The sequence below is a fragment of the Erinaceus europaeus genome, chromosome 15 (assembly GCF_950295315.1).
Source record: "Erinaceus europaeus chromosome 15, mEriEur2.1, whole genome shotgun sequence".
NCBI lineage: Eukaryota > Metazoa > Chordata > Mammalia > Eulipotyphla > Erinaceidae > Erinaceus > Erinaceus europaeus.
This window is the reverse complement of record NC_080176.1, coordinates 61,457,299-61,480,150: the sequence shown is the minus strand read 5'-3', so window position 1 is coordinate 61,480,150 and position 22,852 is coordinate 61,457,299. Positions and strand designations below refer to the sequence as shown.

The 22,852-nt window shown below is 50.3% G+C and overlaps 1 protein-coding gene across 4 annotated transcripts in view; it reads right to left on the bottom strand.

Moving 5' to 3' along the window:
- Positions 1-4,800: 4,800 nt before the first annotated feature.
- The window catches only part of ARK2C (arkadia (RNF111) C-terminal like ring finger ubiquitin ligase 2C), a 61,807-nt gene continuing 43,755 nt past the window's right edge, over positions 4,801-22,852 (bottom strand). The window contains exons 2-8 of one of the 4 annotated variants that reach the window (XM_007515946.3): positions 22,382-22,697; positions 19,611-19,721; positions 16,790-16,919; positions 15,902-16,006; positions 15,507-15,602; positions 11,580-11,686; positions 4,801-10,426 (exon numbers count right to left, since the gene is read on the bottom strand). In XM_007515946.3, coding sequence (XP_007516008.1) covers positions 10,309-10,426; positions 11,580-11,686; positions 15,507-15,602; positions 15,902-16,006; positions 16,790-16,919; positions 19,611-19,721; positions 22,382-22,697 — 983 coding nt within the window. In that variant the 3' untranslated portion in view covers positions 4,801-10,308. Of the gene's footprint in view, positions 10,427-11,579; positions 11,687-13,752; positions 14,286-15,506; positions 15,603-15,901; positions 16,007-16,789; positions 16,920-19,610; positions 19,722-22,381; positions 22,698-22,852 lie in introns of those variants that run through there. The other 3 variants (XM_016185115.2, XM_060173822.1, XM_060173821.1) reach the window with 3 other exon arrangements.

Genomic DNA, 22,852 nt, shown 5'->3' with positions numbered 1-22,852 from the left:
CCCTCACCTGGACACCTGGTGCACCTGCCTGCCCTCCCTTGCCACCTCCTGCTACCTCTTCCTGGGACCCAGATGATGGAGGATCAGAAGAGTTTTACATAGTGTTGGAACCAGAACCCTGTGATCCTTTTTATTTTTTTAATCTATTTTATTTATTTCTAATGAGAGAGATACAGAGAGAAAGATATAGAGACCAGGGCCCTGCTCAGCTCTAGCTTAAGGTGGTGCTAGAGATTGAACTTGGGACCAAAGGAGCCTGAGGCATGAAAGTCATTCGCAGAACCATTATGCTATCTCCCCATGAGCCTTTTGATGACCACTGTGGGCACCCAGTTGTGTGATTCTGCCTCCCAGCCCCTGTCTCTCAAACCTGCAGGAACCAGTCAGCTCATGTCCACATCCGTGATGGCACAGCAACTGTCTCCCGTTTTCTTTCCCAGTAGCAGCAGTGACCAGGCTGAGACTTGCTTCTGAGTGAGGACAGGAAATTGGAGCTACCCCCAAGGGACAGATGTGGGGGGAAAGAGGAGGAAGAGATCTGAAATGCTGTATTTTAAGCAAAAACTAATTTACACTTTTTCCCTCTGAGAAGAGGGGCTGATTAAATGACTATCAGCCACACCCCTCAAAGAATGTGTCTCGGCCTCTGCTCAGCAGAAAGTGTCTCCTCTGTGTTTGTTGGGTCCAGCAGCCATGGGGAGAAACATTGGGAGGAGGGGCAGCTGGCAGGACTGGGGGCCTGTGGATGGCACTCATGTCTCTCCGGCACTGCCCAGGGAGCTGATGCCAAGTGTTCCTTGGGTGCCTCGGCCAATGGCCACACTACTGAGACCCAAAGGCCCCAGGGGGTGAGGCAGGCAGAGCTGGTGACAGCTGATCACAGATGCATTCAGCAGGGGATGGGTCACCATGACTCATCTTGTACTGTCCCTAAGTCCCTCAGTTCTCAGTGTGCATCCCGAGAGGCCCCCAGGCAACGTGCTCTAAATGACAAGATGTCCCTGTTGCCCCATCTACTGAATGCTGGCACCAAGCCCTAGCAATAACCCTGGTGGCAATTTAAAAAAATCAGTTCTCTGAGGCAGAGAGATAGCTCAGCATGCTAGGGCACAGGACTTGCAAGTTTAAGGCCCAGGGCTGCACCTTCACCTGGCACTGAACCGTGCTCCCATCCATGCTCTTCTCTCCCTCTCTTATAACAAATACAGTTGATTAATTAAAAAAGCTGCTCTACCTTTGGCCCTTCAGCTCACTTTATTACCCACAGGGCATATCCCACCCCTCTACCTAGTCCCCAAGTTCCTTGAGCCTCAGTCATGTCCAAGGCGGGAATGATGCCCACAGCTCCATGCCCGTCATCTGACCTTTCAACAACACCACACAGTGTCCTCCCTACAGTGCCTTCACAGGGACCCTCCTGGCTACTTGAAGTATCCATCCCTCCATTCCTCTATGCCTCCACCCTACCATCTAGTCATCTCTCCATCCCTCCATCCATCCTTCTATCTCTCCATCTTTCTATGCCCCATCCCTTTATGTCTCCATCCTTCCATCCCACCATCTCTCCATCTCTCCATCCCTCCATGTTAAAATTCAGACTTACTGCTGGGTAGGAGGACCAGAGCTGACTTCTGACTCTGTGAGGGTCCTTTGAATGCAGAGAGGGCTCTGCACTGGGCTGTCTGATGCCCATCGGGTCCTGTAGAGGCAGCTAAGGTGAGCTGTGTGAGGCAGGTGAGCATAGTGTGCAGAAACAACAGGGAGAGGAGCCAGCATCTTGCAGGATCTAATGACTGTGAAGTCTCACCTTTTTTTAATATTTATTTATTCCCTTTTGTTGCCCTTGTTATTTTATTGTTGTAGTTATGATTGATGTCGTTGTTGTTAGATAGGACAGAGAGAAATGGAGAGAGGAGAGGAAGACAGAGAGGGGGAGAGAAAGACACCTGCAGACCTGCTTCACCGCTTGTGAAGCGACTCCCCTGCAGGTGGGGAGCCGGGGGCTCGACCCAGATCCTTATGCCAGTCCTTGCACTTTGTGGAAGTCTCACTTTTGTGGCTTGGCTCTTTACTTTCTTCAGGCCCTTATAGTCTTCCTCCCCCTTACCTGGGCTGGGCTGAGGCTGTGGGCACAGGTAGAGCCACTTCCTCAGTGGTTGGGGAAGAGAAACCTGACCCCCCCCCCCATGCTCTCTGCTCCCACTGGTTCCTGGGCCCGGGTCTCTTCTGCTGGGGGGGCGGGGGGCACAAGGGACATCCATGGGAGGCCCCGGGGAGTCTCGCTGTAGGTCTCAGCCACTTCCATCCAGCCTCACACCAGATCTCACCCGCACTTCCTGCCTCTGGCAGCTGCCTCACTTTCCAGAGCTCACATGTAAGTGATACTGTTTAGGACGTCTCTTCACAGTCTCACTCCAGGTAGCGCTTGACCTATGCTGTCACAAAAGGTGTGGCTTCATTCTGTTTATGGTCAACTAATCTTCCACTGGGTCACACACATGTATATACTACATACCACATCCGTGCAAGGACACTCAGTTAAGTCTATGTCCTGGCTGTGGACAATACTTCAGCAAACATGTTGATGCGGGCATCTTCTTTTGTTGTTAGTGTGTTTATTTTCTTCAGATAGAAACCCACAAATGAGATTTTTTTTTTTTAAATAAATTTTATTTATTTATTTTAGCAGAGCCCTGATCAGCTCTGGCTTATGGTGGGGGGGGGGGGGGTTTGAACCTGGGACTTTGGAGCTTCAGGCTTGAAAGTCTCTTTGCATACCCATTATGCTATCTGCACCCACCCAAGTGAGACTGTTGAGTCATGACTCTTTTTCATTTTTAGGAGCTTCTGTATCCGTGTCTGTAGTGATGAAACTAATTTACATTCCCACCACCAGTGCACAAACGTTCCTTCTTCCCACATTTTCCCCAGTACTTGTTGTTTCTTATCTTTTCAATTCTAAATTTGCACCCAGGGCTACATGGGAGCTTCTCCCTGACCCTGTTCAGTGGAGGTTGAATTGTTATGTGGAAAACTTAGAAATGTTACACCTGTACATACTACTGTATTTTTCTGTCAACTGTAAACCATTAATCCCCCAGTAAAGAAATTAAAAAATTATTTATGGGGTGCAGAACATGGGAGTTCTGGCTTCTGTAATTGCTTCTCCACTAGACATGAGCATTGGTAGTTGGATCCATACCTCCAGCCTGTTTCTATCTTTCTCTGGTGGGGTACATAGCACTAAATTTAAAGGGAGCTTGTAGGGGCTGGGCGGTGGCACACTCAGTTGAGTGCACATATTACCATGCACAAGGACCCGGGTTCAAATCATCAGTCCCTACCTATAGGCGTGAAGTTTCATGAGCAGTGAAGCAGGTCAGCTGGTATCTCTCTCTATATATGTATATTTATTTATTTGTTATTGGATAGAGACAGAAGTTGAAAAGGGAGGGGCAGATAATGAGGGAGAGAGACAGAGAGACACCTGCAGCCCTGCTTCACCACTCACAAAGCTTTCCCCCTGCAGGTGGGGACCAGGGGCTTGAACCAGGTCCGTATGCACTTTAATGTATGCGCTCAACCAGTTGTGTCCCCACCCGCCACCTCTTTTCCTCTCCCTGTGTATCTCGCCCTCCTTCCCAATATCTCTCTGTCCTATCAAAAGAGAATGAAAAAAATGGCCACCAGGAGTGGTGGATTCCTCATGCAGACACTGAGGTCCAGAGATAACCCTGGTGGCCACGAAAATAAATAAAATAAAAGGGGGTGTAAAGAGGCCCCTGATTGGTGGCAGAGACAGCTGCTCATGAGTGGAGGGCAAAGGGCCTCCATACTTTGAACCTCAAGCTCTCGATGTGTCCTTTCCTCTAGAACAACCTGTCACTAAGTGGTGAACTCAGGAGACTTGGCTGTGTTCTCAGCCTCCAGCCAGACAATATAGTAGGCAATCAAGATAACTAATCTCTGTGCTGTCTGACCTTTTCCTATAAACCTAAGACTACCCTAAAAAAGAAAGCTTATTATCCTCTTTTAACTTCATTCACATGGGTTCTGTTTGATTTTTTAAAATATGTTACTTATTTATTTTACTTTAATAAGAGAGATACAGAGAGGAAAACACAGAGATCCCAGATCCCTGCTGAACTCTAGCTGATGGTGGTGCTGGGGATTGAACCTATGGCCTCAGAGCCTCAGGCAGAACAGTCTTGATGCTGTCTCCCCAGCCTACTGTTTGAAATTTATGAATGAAAGTCACTTTTCAGTTCGCTGACCCACATATCATAAACAAACTTGGGAGATTCACACCAGTGTTGGCAAAATAGCTCACCTGGGTACTGAATGCATTTTAGCTCACCTGGGTACTGAATGCAAAATATAACAAAGTAAAATAAATCCTCACCAGTTGTGGAAACTCAAATTCCTTCTTTGCTACAGAGAAACTGAAGGACCCTCCCATTCAGAACACAAGAGGTTGCATGGAAGAGCCCTTCCGAGCAGGGAAGTTCTCCCTTAGACTCTCATAAACTAAAGTTAAGGGAGTAAGTGATTTACATGGTTGACCCACAGCACTGAACATTCTTTAAGGTATAAAGAGGTGGAAACAAAGACTGGATAAGAGAAGACAATAACAGATACTAAAAGCAGTAACAGTGATGCAGGAAAAGAGAAGGAGGAAGACAGTGATGAGAGAGAAGCAGCTGAAAGACAGGAGAGGATGTGGAGGAGACAGATGGATGGGGAGAAGACAGACGGCTTGCTGAAGCCACACACGGAAGTGAGCACCCTGCACACAGGAACTGTAGTTAGCAATGCAGTTCATTTTTATTAGTTATAAATAAAGTACAAAAAATCCACCAAAAGTGAATCTAAGCATTCACACAATTCCTAACATCTCCGCCTTTTCAGTGATGCACTATTGCTTTAATATTCATAATAAATACTCTTCTAGCTTTCTGCTATAAAATAGTCTATGTAGCAAAATGTTGCACAGCACAACAAAACAAAACAGCAGGGCTACAAAAAGGGACAATCAGCCTGAGGGTAATCCTTTCACTTGCCTCCCAGAAGGCCTGGAGCAGCTAACTCAGAGCCCAGCCCAGGGGTGGGGCTGGGGGGAGGCCAGGTCAGAAGAGAGGCCAGGTAAGGGGGAGAGGCCAGGTGGGGGGGAGGAGGCCGGGTCAGGGGGGAGACTGGGTCAAGGGAGTGGCCAGGTCAAAGGAGAGGCAGGGGGCAGGGAGGAGAGGTAAAGTGGGGGGGGGGGGGCAGAGGCCTGCAGTGTAAAGGCCCCTTTCCACTGTGAAAAGCGTGCAGAGCAGCGTCAGACATCACGTCCGGGAGCCCAGGTATAGGCCATGTCTGCCAGGCCTGGTAGTGTGGCAGTCCCAGGACTCGGGGGACTCCACAGCCCATCTCAAGGATGACAGGAGAGTGAGGCCCTGGGTCCAAGGCAGGAATGGCACCGGGCAGGTGGTAGGCAGGAGGCCGAGGCAATGGCATGCCTCCTCCAGCAGGCAAAGCTGAGGCTCAGGTGCCAATGCCTGGCCCAGTCTCTCCCACAGACCCAGCATACACGGTCTCCACGCCACCATCAGCACCATAGGGGCCTCTGGTGGAGGGTGGGCTTCTCTACCAGGCAAGGCAGTGATGCTGAGGGGAGCAGGAGGCTGAGGGGAGAAAAAGGCTGAGGGGGAGGACTGGCTGTGAGGGGGATAGGATGAGGGGGGATGGGATAAGGGGGGACAGGATGAGGGGGGTTGGTTGAGGGGGACAGGCTGTCAGGGACACCAGCTAAATCACCTTCTTCAGGGCTCATGTGCTGCCTGCTCTGGTCCCACTGTCTTAACAAAAAGTGGATTCCAATTCCCTTTAACGGCCAGAAACCCTTGTTGAGGTGCACGTTCCTTGTCCAGGTGGGGGGGTCCCCCTAGCTTCCCTCCCTGTCACTTGCAGGTCACTGTAGAGAAAAGGAAGAAAAAAAAAACTTCTAGATGTTTCCTTCCAGAAAATTCACTAAATTTTCAACCCCCTCATTGCCCCCGTCTCTTTCTCCTTCTTTCTTTCCATCCTTTCTCCTCTCCTTTCTTTTCTTCTGGGGGAGGGGGTAACACAGTGGGTGATTCCTCCACCTCATGTGTCAGCTTGGGTCTGAATCTGAAAGTCCCCAAGATCCTCTGGCTCACCTTCCTCAGAAAACAGAGACTCGGAAAATCACTGATGTGCTCAGCATCCTGGGCAAGTTTGCCATAGACAATGTCTGAAAACCCTGCTCCTCCCCAGCCTGGGCTCACGCTTGTCCACCAGACCTCTGGTCTCCCTGATGCTGATCCTGCGGGAAGGGCCCAGTTTTGGAACTAGAGAGATTTGGGGTGGGGGTGGGAGAGAGAGAGAGAGAGAGAGAGAGAGAGAGAGAGAAAGAGAAAGAGGGAGAGAGACAGAGAAGTCTGTTATGTCCCCCTGCTTCCTGGAAGAGAGTGGACTGAGCTCATGGGGGGGCGGGGTGACCAGGCAGGAAGGGAAAACAGGGATGGGGGTATTCACAAGGTAGCAAGTGAAAGGGGTACCCAGTCAGTTGATGAGTGCAAATTATATTTCTCTATGTGCTAGGTACAGTCACTATGTTGGAGTTTTTCACTAGATCACAGCATACAGAATCAAAGTTTGCATTTCATATGGGATAGACCCAGGGGCCAGCACCACAGCAGGGCAGCTTCGCAACCATACACCCTGACAGTCAGGACCAAAGAAAGTTCTTGGAATTTCATTAAATGTTTTTGTTTGTTTTGTCATCGTACCAAATGCATGCAAAAGCATTCCACTCCCAAACAACGCCAAAATGAGGTAATAGGAGTAATAAAAAAAAATTAGCATCCTTTCTAAATAAATAAATTATAATTTAAAATGCAAAACAACTATAAAAATAATTAAATAAGAACCCACGATATCTACAAGTTAGTCATAAATTATGATTGTTAAATATAAGGCATTTAAACTCACAAAACCCTGTAAACTAGCAACGTGCCATGTTTTTGTGGTTTTTTTTTTTTTTTCTATCAGCTGAAATCACTCTAGCATTTGCTCTACGCGCAGGAGATGAGACATGAGGGGGAACCTGACAGACGTTGCTATGGCCCCATGTGGGGAGTGTCCCCCCGCCGGCAGGCGGGGCTGGGGGGTTTCTTCAGGAAAAGGAAGGAAAAAGAAAATTCTGGTGCTTTTTCTTCACCGTTGAAAAAACTGTGCTTGTTCTTTAGGCATAGAGTTCAGAGGACTTACACGGAGGCTGGGACCATGTTGAAGAAGAGGAGCTTGAGTCCGGCCTTGGGGATAGGGGCCAGGGCCGCAGGGTGTGGGCGAGCGCAGGAGCCCACGATGGTCCCACTGATGTTGTCCTCGGTGGACCCACTGCAGCCAGGGCTGCAGGGTTGCTAGGAGGCCTGGCTTGAACCCTGGGGCAGCTTGTGCCCCAGAAGGCACTCAGTCAAGAGTGGGTCTGAGTCCCTTGGGTTGAGCAGGAGGATGGGGGTCTCCTCTCCTGGAAGTGGTGGGTGTGAGATGCTGAGGCCCTGCCTCTCCTCTGCTCACCCCAAGTCCCAATAGGGGTCCCCACAGGAGGGGCCTATGGGGAGCAGAAGCACAGACATCCCTCCTTGCTCTCACCCAGGCGCCTGCCTAGCTGAGGAAGCTGGGAGCTGGGAGCAGCCTGTCCCAGGTCACGCCTCCCATTGCATGCCTCGCTGTAGTGTCCTGAGACCCTAGGGAGATGGGGAAGGAAGGGGGACTTCAGGATCTACCCCCAAAGTGGTCAGCCTCTGCTGGCTGGGTGGTGCCCCATCCCAGCAGTAACCCTGGGGCACTTGGGATCCTGCAGACAACTGGGGCAGGCGGAGGCAGGGGGGTCACGTGCCCCCAACCTCTGAAATGGTGTTTGTGACCCCTCCCCCTAAGGAAAGTCAATTTCAACAGCTAAGTGGGCACAGAGCTCTGCTGACTTGAAGATGTTTGATGTTTGGGCATTCAGAGCCTGTGAGCAGCAAAGGGATTAGGTGCAAGAATCCAACAGTCTCCACGTGTCCAGCAGAAAGGGGGTCCTGACATACCCAGTCACACCTCCCATCCATATCTCCATCAGAAGACTTGGGGGTGTTGCTAATATCACCACAAGGTCAGTGAGGACTTGGGCTGGAGCCCCTCAAGACACCTGCTTTTCTAGTATGTGGTCTCCCCACCTGACACTCAGCTAAGGGTCAGGCTGCTAAGCCTCAGAGAGGAGCAGCGCTGGAGACTAAGGAGAGGGTCTCCCTCAAAAGGAAGCCTTTCACCTTGGCTACCTCCAGCTTCTGCAGGGAGCTGTTCCTGAATTCCTGACCCGGCTGTACTTTTCTTATAGGTGGGTCCCTGGCCTTTGGACCTGAACCACACTCACACACTAGAATCACTAAACCGGACCACGTAAGCTCATTGTTTTTAGCCCTGAGCCACTTTGTTGGCTTCTGGTCTAGATGTTCAGCTCCCTGGGGCTTCTGGTCTAGATGCCCTGCTCCTCCAGGCTCTCTTTTAATGGAGTCCAGAGCCACCTCTTAATAGCTCCCACTCAAGACCCAACATGCCACCTCACCATTTGCACCCTTGGTCCTAGTCTCGCCCTTTGTAGCAGCCATGCAGACTCAGCTCCCTCAACTACTGGGTTTCTCGGGCTCTGTGGTTAAGAATCCACCTTCTCTCATCAATGGAAGGGTCTTGGGACTGGAGTGGGGGTAGGGATCACATGCAGAGGCAGGCAGAGGGTGTGAGCACAGTCGAGCTGACCTGGTGCAAACCTGTAACAGGTGTGGGAATCGAGCTGGGTCTAGGGAATTTGACAGACTCCCTGTCTCCACTCTGCCCTCCCCCTGCTCCTACTGTGACCCAGATAAATTGGGGGGGGTGAGACACATTGGAGATGTGACTGAGAGCTCCTGACTCTGAGTCCCCCACCAGAAGTGGGGCCAGTCCTCACTGCACAGGGGGAGGTTGGGGAGGTGGGAATGGGGAGGGGGCACTGGTGTTCCTCCCACCTGAAGGAAACTGAGGCACAGAGGGAAAAAGGAGTTTGCCATGGTGATCAAAGAGTCAGGAGCTAGGACTCAGTACCTTGCAGACCCAGTCAGGCTGGTCCCAAGAGCAGGATGCCACAGGGCTCTGAGGCATTGGGGTCCATCACTTGTGCTGTCCTATCACCATCATCCAATTTGGGTTTTACACAGGGAGGCAGTGGTGTGGCCACTGCTTGGTGAGGGCTTGAGAGCAGCCTGAAGGCAGAAGCTGGTCTGAGCACGGGCATTGGCTCTGGGGCTCCATGAGTTTTAGGGGCAGCTGACAACTGACTCTGATGGGAGGCTGCTCCCCTTCCTGCTTCTGGCTGGAGCTACAGAGGAGAGCTCTAAACTGGGGAGCCCCTTCCCTGTGAATAAGACACCCCCTCTCCTCAAGTTCTACTTCTAAGCTCAGCAGAGCCCCCCAAGACCCCTCTAAGACCCTCATCTGCTCGTGCCCACCCCTCCCCCGCCCTGTTCCGTGCACTGTAAACATGAGAAAAACAACAGCAAAGGGAAAAAACTAGACTGGAAAAAAAAAAATGAGAAAACCCCCTCCCGTCTCCCAACCTAGGTGAAATTTTTTTTTCTTTTTCACCGTAAACAAGATTTGGCTTTTCTCTTTTTCTTTTCTTTTCTTTTCTTTTCTTTTCTTTTCTTTTCTTTTCTTTTCTTTTCTTTTTTCCTCTCCTCTCATAGACGGGAAGATCTGGGCTGCTGTTGGTTGGCTGGGTTCAGTCAGGCACCAGGACAAGAGACTCAATGAGAAATATTTGGTGCGGGTTCGGTACTAGCGACATGCCCACCACAAGATGACTAGAGCACCACACACGACATTTCTTAAGCTAACATGCTCTGGCCGCCACCACAAAGTGGCTCAAGGCCCCTACACGGTTTCTACATGGTCAAGAGGTATATATATACAATCCTTGGGAGGACGGGATCGGGGGCGGGCTGAGCTGGGACAGGGCTACGTCTAGACTCTCAGCAGCGAGGGCCCCCCACAACCCCTGCAACGGCCAGCTCCCTCCCTCATGGCAGCGAGGTGATAGGGGCGCTCAGCCCCACCCCTCCTGTCCCTCAGACCCGAAACCACCAACTCTCTTTCCACAAAATGTGCCTGCAGGCGTTTCCTCTCAATCAAATGGCTCAGAAGGCAAAGTTTGGCTGCAAGGGCTATGGCCGTGGGGGGACCTGCTAAAGGAAAACGGGGTGTCTACAGCTCACTCCTCCCTCAGCTGTCAGCTCCCAGCTGTGTCTCAATGTCCACGCGGCAGATGGGGCATTTCTTGCTCATGGCGAGCCACTGGTCCACGCACAGCTGGTGGAAGAGATGCATGCAGGGGAGACGCCTGGAAGAGAGATGGGGGTTGTAAGGCTGGGTCACAGGCAGGCCCCAGGACTACTGCAGGAGACCAGTTTCCATGGGGCCAAGGAGAGAGAGGGAGAGAGAGAGAGAGAGGGAGACTAGGTCACAGGCAGGCCCCAGAACTGCATGGGGCTAACTTCCATGGGGCCAGGAAGAGAGAGATAATGAGACTGTGAGACTGGGACATGGGGAGGCCTCGGGACTGCAAAGGGCCAACGAAAGGGAGAGAAAGGAGAGGAAGAGAAAGGGGAGGGAGAGAAAGGAGAGGGAGAGAAAGGAGAGAGAGAGAGAAAGAGGGGGGGCTGTGAAGCTGTGTCACGGGGAGACCCCAGGGACTGCACAAAGTCAGCTTTCACAGGGCCAGGAAGCTCAAATCCAGACCACTAGGGGCACTGGTCAAAGGGGTCTTGGAAACCCTCCTGGGGAGTGAGACAGGGCCAGGATGGGGAGGCGTGGCCAGAAGAACCCCAAGCCCTGCTCCAATCTCCAGGAAGCTCTTTCGAATCAGCCTGAAGCCAGGCTGTGACTTTGTCTTAGACTCATCCAGACTTAAGTATCACTCTGTCCCCTACCTTTTGCTATTGTCAGAGCCTCATGCATGTGTGATTTCGCCACTACAGCAAGAGACAGAGATACGCAAGAGGGTGTCTCTCTCTCTCTCTTCCCCTTTCTCTCCAGCTTTTTCTCTCCCTCTCCTTTCTCTCTCTCTTCCTCCTCTCTCCTCACTTTCCCTCTCAAATCTCTGTCTCTATCCAAAATAAATGAATAAAATTTAGAGAGAGAGGGAGACACCACAGCACACAGAAGCCTTCCCTATGCTGTAGGAGTTGAGGTGATTACCCAGGGTGCCAAGCTGGCACACACACAGCAGGGCAGGTGCCCTCCCAGATAAGCCATCTCACCAGTCACTCTGCCCCTGCACATTTCCCACCAACAGCTTCACAGCCCTGATCACCACACAGCCACAGCGTTCTCCACCCCCACCCTCCAAGTGTAGCCATGGAGTGTGCAAAGGCACACAGACACACACAACAAACAAGCACTCCCACTCCCACCACCTCCCCAGGCATACAGGGTATGACTCAGCCCCAGCACCCAGGGGTTTGGGGGAAAGACAGGAGAGACCAGTCCCCTACCTGACATCTTCCCCGTCTTCCAGCATGCACAGGCAGATGGTACACTTCTCATCTGTGTCTGACTCCTCTCCGTCCTCCTTCTTGCCCTTGCCATCTGTGGGTCTTCGCTGGGAGAAGCAGAGGAGGAGGACTGAGCACCTGGAGCAGACTCACCTGGAGGCCACAGCCCTCCCCACGGCAGCCTCCCCTTCCACCAGCTCTGCAACCAGTCTCTGTGTAAGTCCCTAAGTCACACTCAGAACTGGCACATAGTAGACACACATCAAATGCTTAAGTCACTGTGGATGGACTCGGTGCTTCCCTAAGGAACTGCAGAGACCAGGCAGTTCTTGGCACTGGTACCATGAGTACCTGGGCAAGTCTACGAGTGGCCTTGTGTCACAGTGAGGGCAGCTCATCTGCAGGGGGCTGTACTGAGCCATGTCCACTGCCCTGACACTCTGAATCCCCAGAGTACCATAGGACCACAGAGATGTGACGTTCCTATTGAATGCTAATGGGCACTAAGTGGTGAGGACGGTCAGATAAGCTGTTGAGAGCACACAGCTGTCTGTGACAATATTGGACTGGATGTTTGTATCTGCCCACTCCCAACTCATAGGTTAGAACCCTAACCCCCTGGTGTAAGAGTAACAAAAGGTGGGGCCTTTGAGACATAAGCTGGATTCCAGAAGGCCATAAACAGAGCTATGGTGGGGTCAATGCCTTGTGAGAAGAGGAAAAGATACCAGAGTCTCCTTTCTCCACCAGGTGAATTTTGAATGAGAAGCCAAACCAGAGCCCTCACCAAGCACCCAGCCTGCCTTCGTCTGAACCATGAGATGTGCATCTTGCTTGAGCACCTAGGTTGATGCTGTTTTTGCCGTCGCAATCTGAACTGACCAAGACAGCAGTGAAACTGAGATTCAGAGATGGCCCTGACTTGGGCATCTAGCCTGTCAGTTGTGCACTCTGGGTCCTCATAGGAAGGTGGAATGACCTCTGGTCCTGAGAAGCTCTTGCTTCTCAGTGCCAAACTCTGTTACCTCAGAAGGGAGGACAGTCCTGATTATCATTTATTAGTTTTTATGCTAAGATTTATTTTGTGGAGAGGAAGACCAAAGGAGATTACCTGGGGCCGCAACAAGACAGGACTAGAACAACTTTGGGAACCCACCAAATCACCAGTGAGTACAAACACAAGTGGCTCATGGACAGAGGGGAGATTCCTGGAGTTAAAGCCTGTTTTTACTCCCTAGCGCCTGGTAACAATCCAGCAGTTTACCAGCTGAGGCGCCACCTCCAGTCTGCTTTACCAAAAAACAACAGATGGTTGAAGGGAGGAGAGGACTCCCCTAAAACTCACCAAATGCAACTGTGAGTTTCCATTGCTACTGTCCTCAGAGGCTGGAGCAGCAGGGGGAGGCCCTGTGCTGGCATCAGGGAACAGAGAACTGACCAGGAAACTCAGGAGAATACCCTGGCGGTCTAGTAGTGGGGCTGTATAGTGGAAGCCTTTCCACATTGTTCTCCTGATGAGAACGTGGTGAATAATTGCCTCAGAACCTACAGACTATAAACGGGACTTGTTTAGAAACTCACAGGGCCCAGCAGTGCTGCCCAGCTTGGCAGAGAAACTGAATTGAGCCTGGAGCTTTGGATCCTTGAGGTGTGAGAATCTCTTTTCATAACCACTGTATTATCTCCCCCCCACACACACCCTGATTTATCTCTTGGTCAGGAGTGAGTGATTAAGCTAAGAAGGCTACATTAATTCCCCAATAAAGAAATTTAAAAAAATTATTTTGCAGAGTAATTTCAGTTTACATAAAACTGAATAGAAGTCATAGCCTAATACTTCTTTCATTTTAAAAAAATTTTCTATTTGTGATTAATAGTGTGCTACAAGATTGTAAGATTACGGAGGATGGGTGGTCATGCACCTAGTTAAGTGCACACATTACAATGTGAAAGAACCTGGGTTCAAGTCCCTGGCCCCCACCTGCAGGGGGAAAGCTTCACGAGTGGTAAAGCAGGGCTGCAGGTGTCTCTCTGTCTCTGCCTCTCTCTATCTCCCCCTCCCTTCTCAATTTCATTCTGTCTCTACCCAGTAATAAATAAATAAAATCTTAAAATTTTTATAAAGATTGTAAGATTATAGTATGCAGTTCTATACCACACCCACCACTAAAGTTCTGCATCCCCATTTATTTTTATCAAAAAATAAGATTCCACTGGACAGATGTATCAGTCTACTGATCCATTAATTCACTGAAGAACATCTTGATTGCTCCCCCAACTAGCAATTTTTAGGTTTATTTTTTTATTTATTTATATGAGAGAGATATCAGCACACTACTCATTTCTGGTATATGTGATGCCTAGGATTAAACCGTAGCCTTAGAAATGCAATTCTGTGGAGTCGAGCAGTAGCACATCGGGTTAAGCGCACGTGGCACAAAGCGCAAAGACCAGCAGAAGGATCCTTGTTCGAGCCCTCGGCTCCCCACCTGCAAGGGGGTTGCTTCATGAGCGGTGAAGCAGGTCTGCAGATATCTATCTTTCTCTCCCCCCTCTCGATTTCTCTCTGTCCTATCCAACAACAATGACATCAATAACAACAATAATAACTGCAACAATGATAAAACAACCAAGGCAACAAATGGGAAAAAATAGTCTCCAGGAGCAGTGGATTTGTGGTGTAGGCAGAGAGCCCCAGCAATAACCCTAGAGGCAAAAGAAAAAGAAAAAATGCAATTCTGTGATCTACCACCAAGCTATCTGCCCCAAACCCCAAACCCCAAACCCCAAACTGCTTTTAATAACACTTTGAGTAAAAAAAAAAATTAGCTAGCCATCCTAGATAGTAAACCCAAAGATTCTATGTCTCCATCGTTACTGTCAGAGGTTTCACAGGTTGTGGGATTGTGGCCTTATGAGCTCCCCACTTGAAATCAGGATGTAGCTCAGCACCTATGTCATGTACACAGCCCAGGTTGGAGTCCCAGGATCTGCAAGTGTCACATCCCTAGAGCAGAGCTACAGTGCTGTGCTGTCTCTCTTGCTCTGTTCTCTCTCATTGTCATTCATCTGAATGAACAAAATTAACTTGCAAATGATGAACTTGTGCATGCACAAGCCCTTGGCTCCAAAAAAAAAGAAATACAGGAACCGAGTAGTGGCACACCCAGTAGAGTGCACACATTGTCATGCACAAAGACCCAGATTCAAGCCTCCAGTCCCCACCTGCAGGGGGAGCATTGTTACAAGTGGTGAAGCAGGGCTGCAGGTGTCTCTCTGTCTCTCTCCCTCTCTATCTCTCTCTCCCTCTCCCCTCTCAATTTCTTTCTGTCTCTATCAAAATAAAAAAGAAATAGAAATGAAGGAGGAGGAGAGGCAGAAAACGGCCACTGGGAGTGATGGATTCATCACTGAGGCAACAGTTATAACTCTAGCGGCAGTACAACATAAATGAAATATATATATCTATTCCCCATAAGGAGTGAAATTTCTACTGAGTGTGAGTTGCTCATTTTTCCATAAATGAAGTTGCACTTGGAATTCTTTTTTTATGACAAATGTTACCTTCAGTGCAGGTGCTGTCTTTGCTCTCCTCATTTAGACACAGATATTTATGTGTGTGCACATGCCCAGTATGAAAACTCACAACTCCACCTGCGCGCACACACACACACACACACACACAAACATCAACACACAACTCTCCCCCTTGAGTCCCATGTCCCTTCTGGATTATACCCACAGGAATCAAAGAGAAGACCCTGGGAAGGAATCAGAGTTTCTAACGATAACAAGTGATTGTAGATTTTGGACAGCCAGATCATGACCAAACAGATAGTCTCTAATCCTGCCCTCCCCCCCCCTCAAACACACACACCCCACTCCAACACACACTGGATGACCTGGAGGTCACACTGGAGGGCTCACCTTCTTGTACTTGTGGGGGAAGGTGAACCTCTCAATGGTGTTCTGCACAGCTCCCCGAGTCACATTCCCCAGCCGATCCTCAAGTTGCAGTAGCTCCTGCAAAAAGAAACACGATGCTACGTGTACAGGATGCATGAGGAGTGCACGTGAGGGGCCCTGACATGCTCCCAGAAAGCACTCACAGAGCCATCAGGAAGGACTGGCCTGATGCTGGAAACCTGAAATGTGGGTGCTCAGGTCTGCCCCTCAGCCTCAGTCTAGATGTTCCTCTCCTCTCCCCCGCACCCTGCCCACCTCCTAGAGGCAGGAAGGAGACAGGAAGATAAAGAACGCCACTTCTCCAGAGGCCAGCTGGAGCCAGACTGGCAGGAGGATTCCCAGACTGGAGTACATACCTCATAGCTCTCCCGTACCGCGGAAGTGTGTCTGCTGGGGTTCAGGCCCTGGAGAGCAAGGAAGTGGAGCTGGGGGTAAGGATAGTTTCGTATTTCATGGACAACCTGTTGGGGAGAAGTGTCCGGGAGTGAACGGCAGGCTCTGAAGCTCTTCCTCCTCCCATGACTGCCAGATGCCATGCCCTTGAGACTTGGAGACAGAGTGCTTGCTTTCCGGGTCCTCTGTCCTGTTCTCCCCACCATATACCAAGTCTATGTCCAGCCAGCTCCAGAAAAATATGACGAAGCAAAATAAAGTAACAATCAATCCAATCGGGTGTTTATTTTGCAGAGGGCGGGTACCGTTCTAAGTCTTCACACAATGAAGACACACCTTCAAATCTTGGTTTCTTTCTGGCTTACCATGTGGGGACAGTTACTGTCCCCACTTTACTGACGAGGGCAGATGAGACACTAACAGAGCCAGGGGAATGCTAGCAGGAAAAGTTGCCCAAGTTGTGGCAGGGAACAAACTCAAACCCAGGTCTGGAGGAGAAAGGTCTGCTCTCCTCCCTCTATTCTGAGCTGGGGTCTTGGGGTGTTGGAGGGGGTTGGGCACCAGGAAGCCTAAATACAGAGGAGTTAGGGCACACAGCGAGGAAGGACACAAGGAAGTTAGGGTAGAGCTGGATGCAGGGGAGGCCGGGAGACAAGGGTACTGACCATGGAGGGGCTGAAGCACAGGGAACCTGGGGCACAGGAGAGCCGGGGACCGAGTGAGCCTGCAGAGGGAAGGTGGAGTATGGGGGCCTGGACACAAAGGGGCCAGGGCACAGCTCTCAGCCCACCACTGGCTCCCAACAGGTGTGTGTGTGTGGGGGGGATGCTCAGGAGAGTCCTTTCACTCACCATCTGCGTGGAGGAGGAGTTTCTAGGGAAGTGGTGCATTCGAGGAGTCGCTAGGTAATGCTGATAGTGCTGGGGCAGGGGCCGCACCTGGAACTGAGCAGGACTCAAGCCAGCGTCCACACTGAGGTCCCTGCAGGTGAAAGGCCAGGTGAGTCAGCCATTGGTTGGTTTGCAGAAGTGCCTCAGGCTCCCAGGCACCTGGAGGCTCAGTCACCAGCTCCCAGAGCTGCGGAGCTCAAGCCCCTGCTCCTCCCTTCTCTTCAGAGCAGAGGAACCAAGACCTGAGACTCAGGAGAGGAGGGCAACCTGCAAGGTGCAGGCCCCACAGCCCCCAGAAACTAAATCCAGAGAGATAAGACAGTTCAGCATAACAGAGTCCAGGCTTGTACACTGAGCCTGGAGTCTCCCACTTTCACTCCATTTCATTCTGACCTATAAAGTGGGTACAGTTATGTCATTTCCCACTTAGCCAGGCAGCCTGACTTCATCAGCCTCAGGTGCAACTGACTGAGAAGGACAGAGCTGGTTGGCTAAATGCCAAAGACATTCCCAGGGACAGGAAATCGCTGTTTCAATAGATGTTTATTCAGCCTGTGTTTGAGCCCAATGTAGAGGATCCAATGGCGGCCAGCTTCAGCCTAGCCTGCTTCTAATTTGCAGATTCAAATTTGGGGAATTTAACCGCAGTTTGGACTAATTTCTGTCCCTCTGCAGTCATGTCCATCCAATTTAAGTCTATGCAGCCCACTCAGAGCAAAAGACCTGTATATGGTGGGTGGTTTGAACACACAGGCAGGCCCAAGGTGGCTGGTGGGCCTTGTGCAGGTAAGAAGGTGCACTTCCTGCTATCAGCCACCCCCCCAACACACACACACACACACACACACACACACACACACACACACACACACACACACACACACACACTCTGTTGAGCTCTGTCCTCTGGTCCTCCCAGTGCATTGCAGCCACTCTGCATCCTGACACCTACTGCCCTCTGGCCCCCAGAGACTGGTCCACACCTCACCAGGGGTACTGGGAGCCCTCTTCCCTGAGTCCTCTCTGGCCCTCCTTGGGTCCCCTCCATCTACACTGTCCCCAAGTAGGAAGCCCTTTCTGGAGAAAGAGGTAACAATTTCTCTTAGCCCTGCTCCAGCAAGGCCCAGCCTAGTGCTGACCAGATAGAGTGGGGGTGGGGTGTTGCACTGTGGTCATGCTAACTGAACCCCAGAGCACTTTTCCAGAGAGGTTTCTTCAGCCTGCAAATTACATGACAGGTGGTGCACCTGGTTGAGAGTACATGTTACAGTGTGTAAGGACCCAGGTTTGAGTCCCCAGTCCATACCTGCAGGGGGAAAGTTTTGCAAGTGGTGAAGCAGATCTGCAGGTGTCTCTCTGTCTCTCTCCATCTCTATATCCCCTTCCCTCTCAATTTCTAGCTGTCTCTATCCAATAACTAAATAAAGATACATCAGAAACCACTGAGTTCTGCTCTAGGTCACCCCAAGAATCAGGCCAGACCACAAAGCAGTGGGCACTTGGAGGGAAGCATTTTTGGAAGACTGTAAGGCTCTGCACTGCTGAGACTGCACCATGCTCCAAAGCCACTGATGGTGGGAAGTCAGGTTCAGATATGGTAATAAAAACTGTGCACTGACACAGTGTCTGCAAGAACTTCCCAGCGTATCACTCTGCATGACCCTGAGGCTGGGGGGTGGGTGGGTATTTCTTTCTTTTTTTTTTTTCCCCTCCCTCTTCTCCCAGATGGGTATTTCTGTGTGGAACTTCACCCAGGTCCTCAGAGACTGGTGATGATGGGGAGGTGGGAATGTGGGGAAGATGGCTTCTCTCACGGGCCAATGTCTCTATAAGATAGTCTTTTTTTTTTTTTGTCTCCAGGATTATTACTGGGGCTTGGTGCCAGCACTACAAGTCCACTGCTCCTAGAGTCCATCCCCCCCCCATTTTATAGGATAGGACAGAGAGAAATTGAGAGAGATAGGGAAATAGAAAGGTAGAGAGAGACAAAGAGACACCTGCAGACCTGATTCTCCAATTGTGAAGAGTCTTCCCTGAAGGTGGGGAGAAGAGGCTCAAACCCAGATCCTTGTGCAGGTCCTTGTGCTTAGTACTATGTATGCTTAACCCAGTACACCACCACCTGGCTCCTCCTCTGAACTATTTAAAGGCAACTTTGCTTCCCTTGATCTCTAAACACATCAGTGAATTGTGCATCCTTTTCAGCTGAGTGTCCATATCAGAACCAGCTTAGAACAGCCTCTTCCTCCAGAGTCCAAGTCAGGTGGGGCCACGGCCCAACATGGCATCTGGAGCCATGAAGAATTCTGTGGTGCGTGCAGGGAATCATAGGAAGATGCCAGAGGAGTCCACTGTCCACAAGGTACTAAGGTTAGATCCTTAGCCTCCTCCCCAGTTTCTCTTGCAGCCCTTCCCCTTAGTCCCAGCCTAGCCTACCCACCGCATTGGTTCTGCCTTTCAAAGATCATGTGAGCACAGTTTGTATTTCACTCAACTATGTTGCCTTATTTCCATTCCTTGGCACTACTTTGAAGATCCCTGAAAGTCCACCCCATCCAAGAAGACTTCCCTGATTACTTGAGCTCCAGAGATCCTCCTTTCTTCTCTCTTCTGAGGGACCACTTCCCCCGACGTGCACTGAGCCCTGGACATACAAGAGCACCTGGCCACCTCTGAGCCTTCTGCTGGCACCCAGCCTCCCACTCTATTCAGGTGAAAGCAGTCAGAACTCCATGGACCAGAAAAGACCCCCCTCCCTCCCTGGGGGACCCCAGAGACTCACCAGTCAGTGCCCTCAGCCAAGTATCTGGGCTGAGGCGTCTGGAGTTGGTGGCCAAAGTCGAAGCTGGGGTGGAGGCGGTGGGGGTGGACAGACACTCGCTCCTGACTCCGCCTGCACCAGAAGGGAAGGAGGACCATGGCCTCGGGGCTCCTGGGAGCACTGAGCTGCCCCACAGCCAACTTGAGCCCACAGCAGGGCAGCAGCTGGGCCCAGATGTTGAGGCCCCTTCCCAGGTGCACCTGCTGTAGTTCACCCAAACTGCCTACCTCTGCCCTTTCTCTGTGCCTGGTGGGCTGATTCCGTGCAAAGACCTGCTTCTTGCTGGTCCTTTCACTCACCAGCATCTCTCCTCCTTCTCTTCCCTTCTCCATGCTCTGCCCAGATTTGTCCTTTTTTTTTTTTTTTGATAGAGGGCAGGGGAGATAGCATAATGGTTATGCAAAAAGACTCTCATGCCTGAAGCTCCAAAGTCCCAGGATCAATACCCTGCTGATCAATAAACCAAAGCTAAGCAGTGATCTGGTAAAAAAATAAAATAAAAAAAAATTGAATAGAGTCAGAAAGTGAAAGGACAAGGGAAGATAGAGCGGGACAGAGGCAGAGAGACACCTGCAGCCCTGCTTTACCATTCACGAAGCGTTCGCCATGCAGGTGGGGATGAGGGGCTTGAACCAGGGTCCTTGTGCACTGCAATGTGTGCACTCAACCAGGTTTGCCACTGCCTAGCCCTTCTTCCCAGATTTTATGGCTCAACTTACAGCCTTCCTCTTCCAAGTTGTCCTCCCTGAACACTCCCCATGTTCCCCTCTGTCTCCGACCTCTTAATAGCATTCACCTTCTGTCCCAGGTACCCTGATTCCCAATGTACAGATGCATAGGGCTGTACAGATTATGCAGGCTGTGGTTCTCAGAATGTGTTCAAGAGCCTCTGGTAGCCTTGAGAACATGTTATGGCGTCCATGAGGCTAAAACCATTGTCTTAATAAAACTGTGGTGTCCTTGGCTTTTTCACTCCCAATCTCTGAGGAGCCCACATAGACCCAGTTTCTAACATGGATCCACACCTGAATGCAGAAGCAGACATGAGAACACAGATGTGATCTCTTAAGCGAGGCATTCGATTCTTTTAAAGCCACTCATCTCATTACATACAGATTTCAAAAGAAATATACGCATTATTGATCTTGGCCTAGAGTAGCTTATTATTACTATTGTATATGAATTGATCCTTAAGTCTCCCCAGTTTTAATTTCTAGCAAGGTAGTTAAAGCTGCAAAAACAGAAGCACTGTCGCCTTCACCCAATTTTAACAGAAAAGAAGGGAATTCTGGGACTGGCAATGTGGATAAGGCTTTGGACCCACAGGCATGAGGTCCTGGGTCCAGGTCACGTGCTGGAGTTTTCTCTCATAAATAATAAATTAATTAGAATTTTCTTTTTTTTTTAAAAGATCTATTTTTGTTGTTGTTGTTGCCCTTGTTCTTATAGCCTTGTTGTGGTTATTATTGTTGCTGTTGCTGTCATTCATTGTTGGATAGGACAGAGAGAAATGGAGAGAGGAGGGGAAGACAGAGAGGGAGAGACAAAGATAGACACCTGCAGATCTGCTTCACTGCCTGTGAAGTGACTCCCTGCAGGTAGAGAGTCGGGGGCTTGAACCAGGATCCTCACGCCAGTCCTTGTACTTTGCACCACATGCACTTAACCCACTGTGCTACCACCCCACTCCCATAAATTAGAATTTTCAAAAGAAGTAAAAGAGTCTGGGTGCCACTGGCTCCATTCAACTCCCTCTCTTGAGCTGATGGTCAGAGAAGTGAAGCAACTTACCCGGTTCCTACAGGTTAATTCAGAACCATTTACTAGTAGAGACAGCTATGTTCTCCTGTTTCACAGCTGGTCTACCCCACCAGACCAGGACTCTGAGAGCTGGAGTGACCTTCCAGGCCCACTGGTATCTCTTAGAATCCTTGAGAACCAGAAATAAGTGACTGTGAAGCTGGTAGGGCCTGAGGGGTCCCTTACTCAATTCTACATCTTTTTAAAAAATATACATGATTGCTTTATTTTACTTTTCTCAAATTACTTTGCACACATATTTTGATTTGAATACAAAAAAATTTTGCACACATCAGTAAAAAGTGTCACCTACTCTCTCTCTCCCAATCTGTGCACCACTGAAAAATCTGGTTTTAGTTGGTAGTTACTGAAATGGTCATATTAGTACCTGGGGAGGTAGATGAGCAGGTAGAGTGCATTCCTTGGATGTATGAGTTACCCAAGTTCAAATACTGTTACCACGTATAACAAAGTAGTGCTCTAATCTTTCTCATGAAAATAAATCTTTCTTTAGATATAAAAAAGTCTAGTTTTAACACTGAGTGTATAAAAATTGTTGCAGTTCCACAAATATGGTCCTATGTCTAAAAAGAGACGTTTCCTAGTATAGAATCCATTCACCAATGCCAAACCAAGCATTTTAGTTAAATACGGTATAAAGAAATTAATGAGTGTATAAGCATCTTTTCTATAAATTAATTTTTTTTTCCAATTCTACATCTTGCACAAGTCCAGGGAGAGTGTCACAGGCCAGGGGTCACCCAGCCCTGCTCCTGTGCCTGGACGAGGTGACGGGGACACATACTGACTCCCAAAGGCCCCCTTTTCCTCAAGTGAGGGCCTCTGATGAGAGCAAAAGCTGCTTGGTGCAGAAATGCATTCAAGGCCACGAGGGGGTGAGGACACAAGCCTGCAGCCCCACCAGCACCCACCTGGGGTGCGAGACCAGCCTGCGGTGCTGGGCTTCCAGGAGCTGCTGCTGCAGGAGATATTGCTGGTGCAGGGCCTGAGGTAGGAAGGACGGACCGGTGACGTCCTGGAACTGCAGGGTGGACAGCGGCGGCAGCGACTGGTGCAGGGTGCCGCTGTGCTGGTGGGCCGGGGCCATGTGGGCGCTGAGGCCCTGCTGCGATGGCACAGGGTGGGCCAGCGGGAAGTCGGGTGCCAGCTGCTGCGGCTGCGGGGGGCCCAGGTGGAAATGGCGGCAGGAGGTAGCGTGAGGGTGCTGAGACCTTTGAAAGGGGGCACCTGTGGTGGGGGGGAGGAGTCGGTGAGGGCCAGCACTGAGCCCCTCCCACAGGCCGAGTTGAGGATTAGCCCTGCAGACCAAAGACAGGGCCTGCCCTGGGGCACCCAGACATCACAGCAGGCCAAAGCCAGGGCCCACCCTGGGGCACCCACAC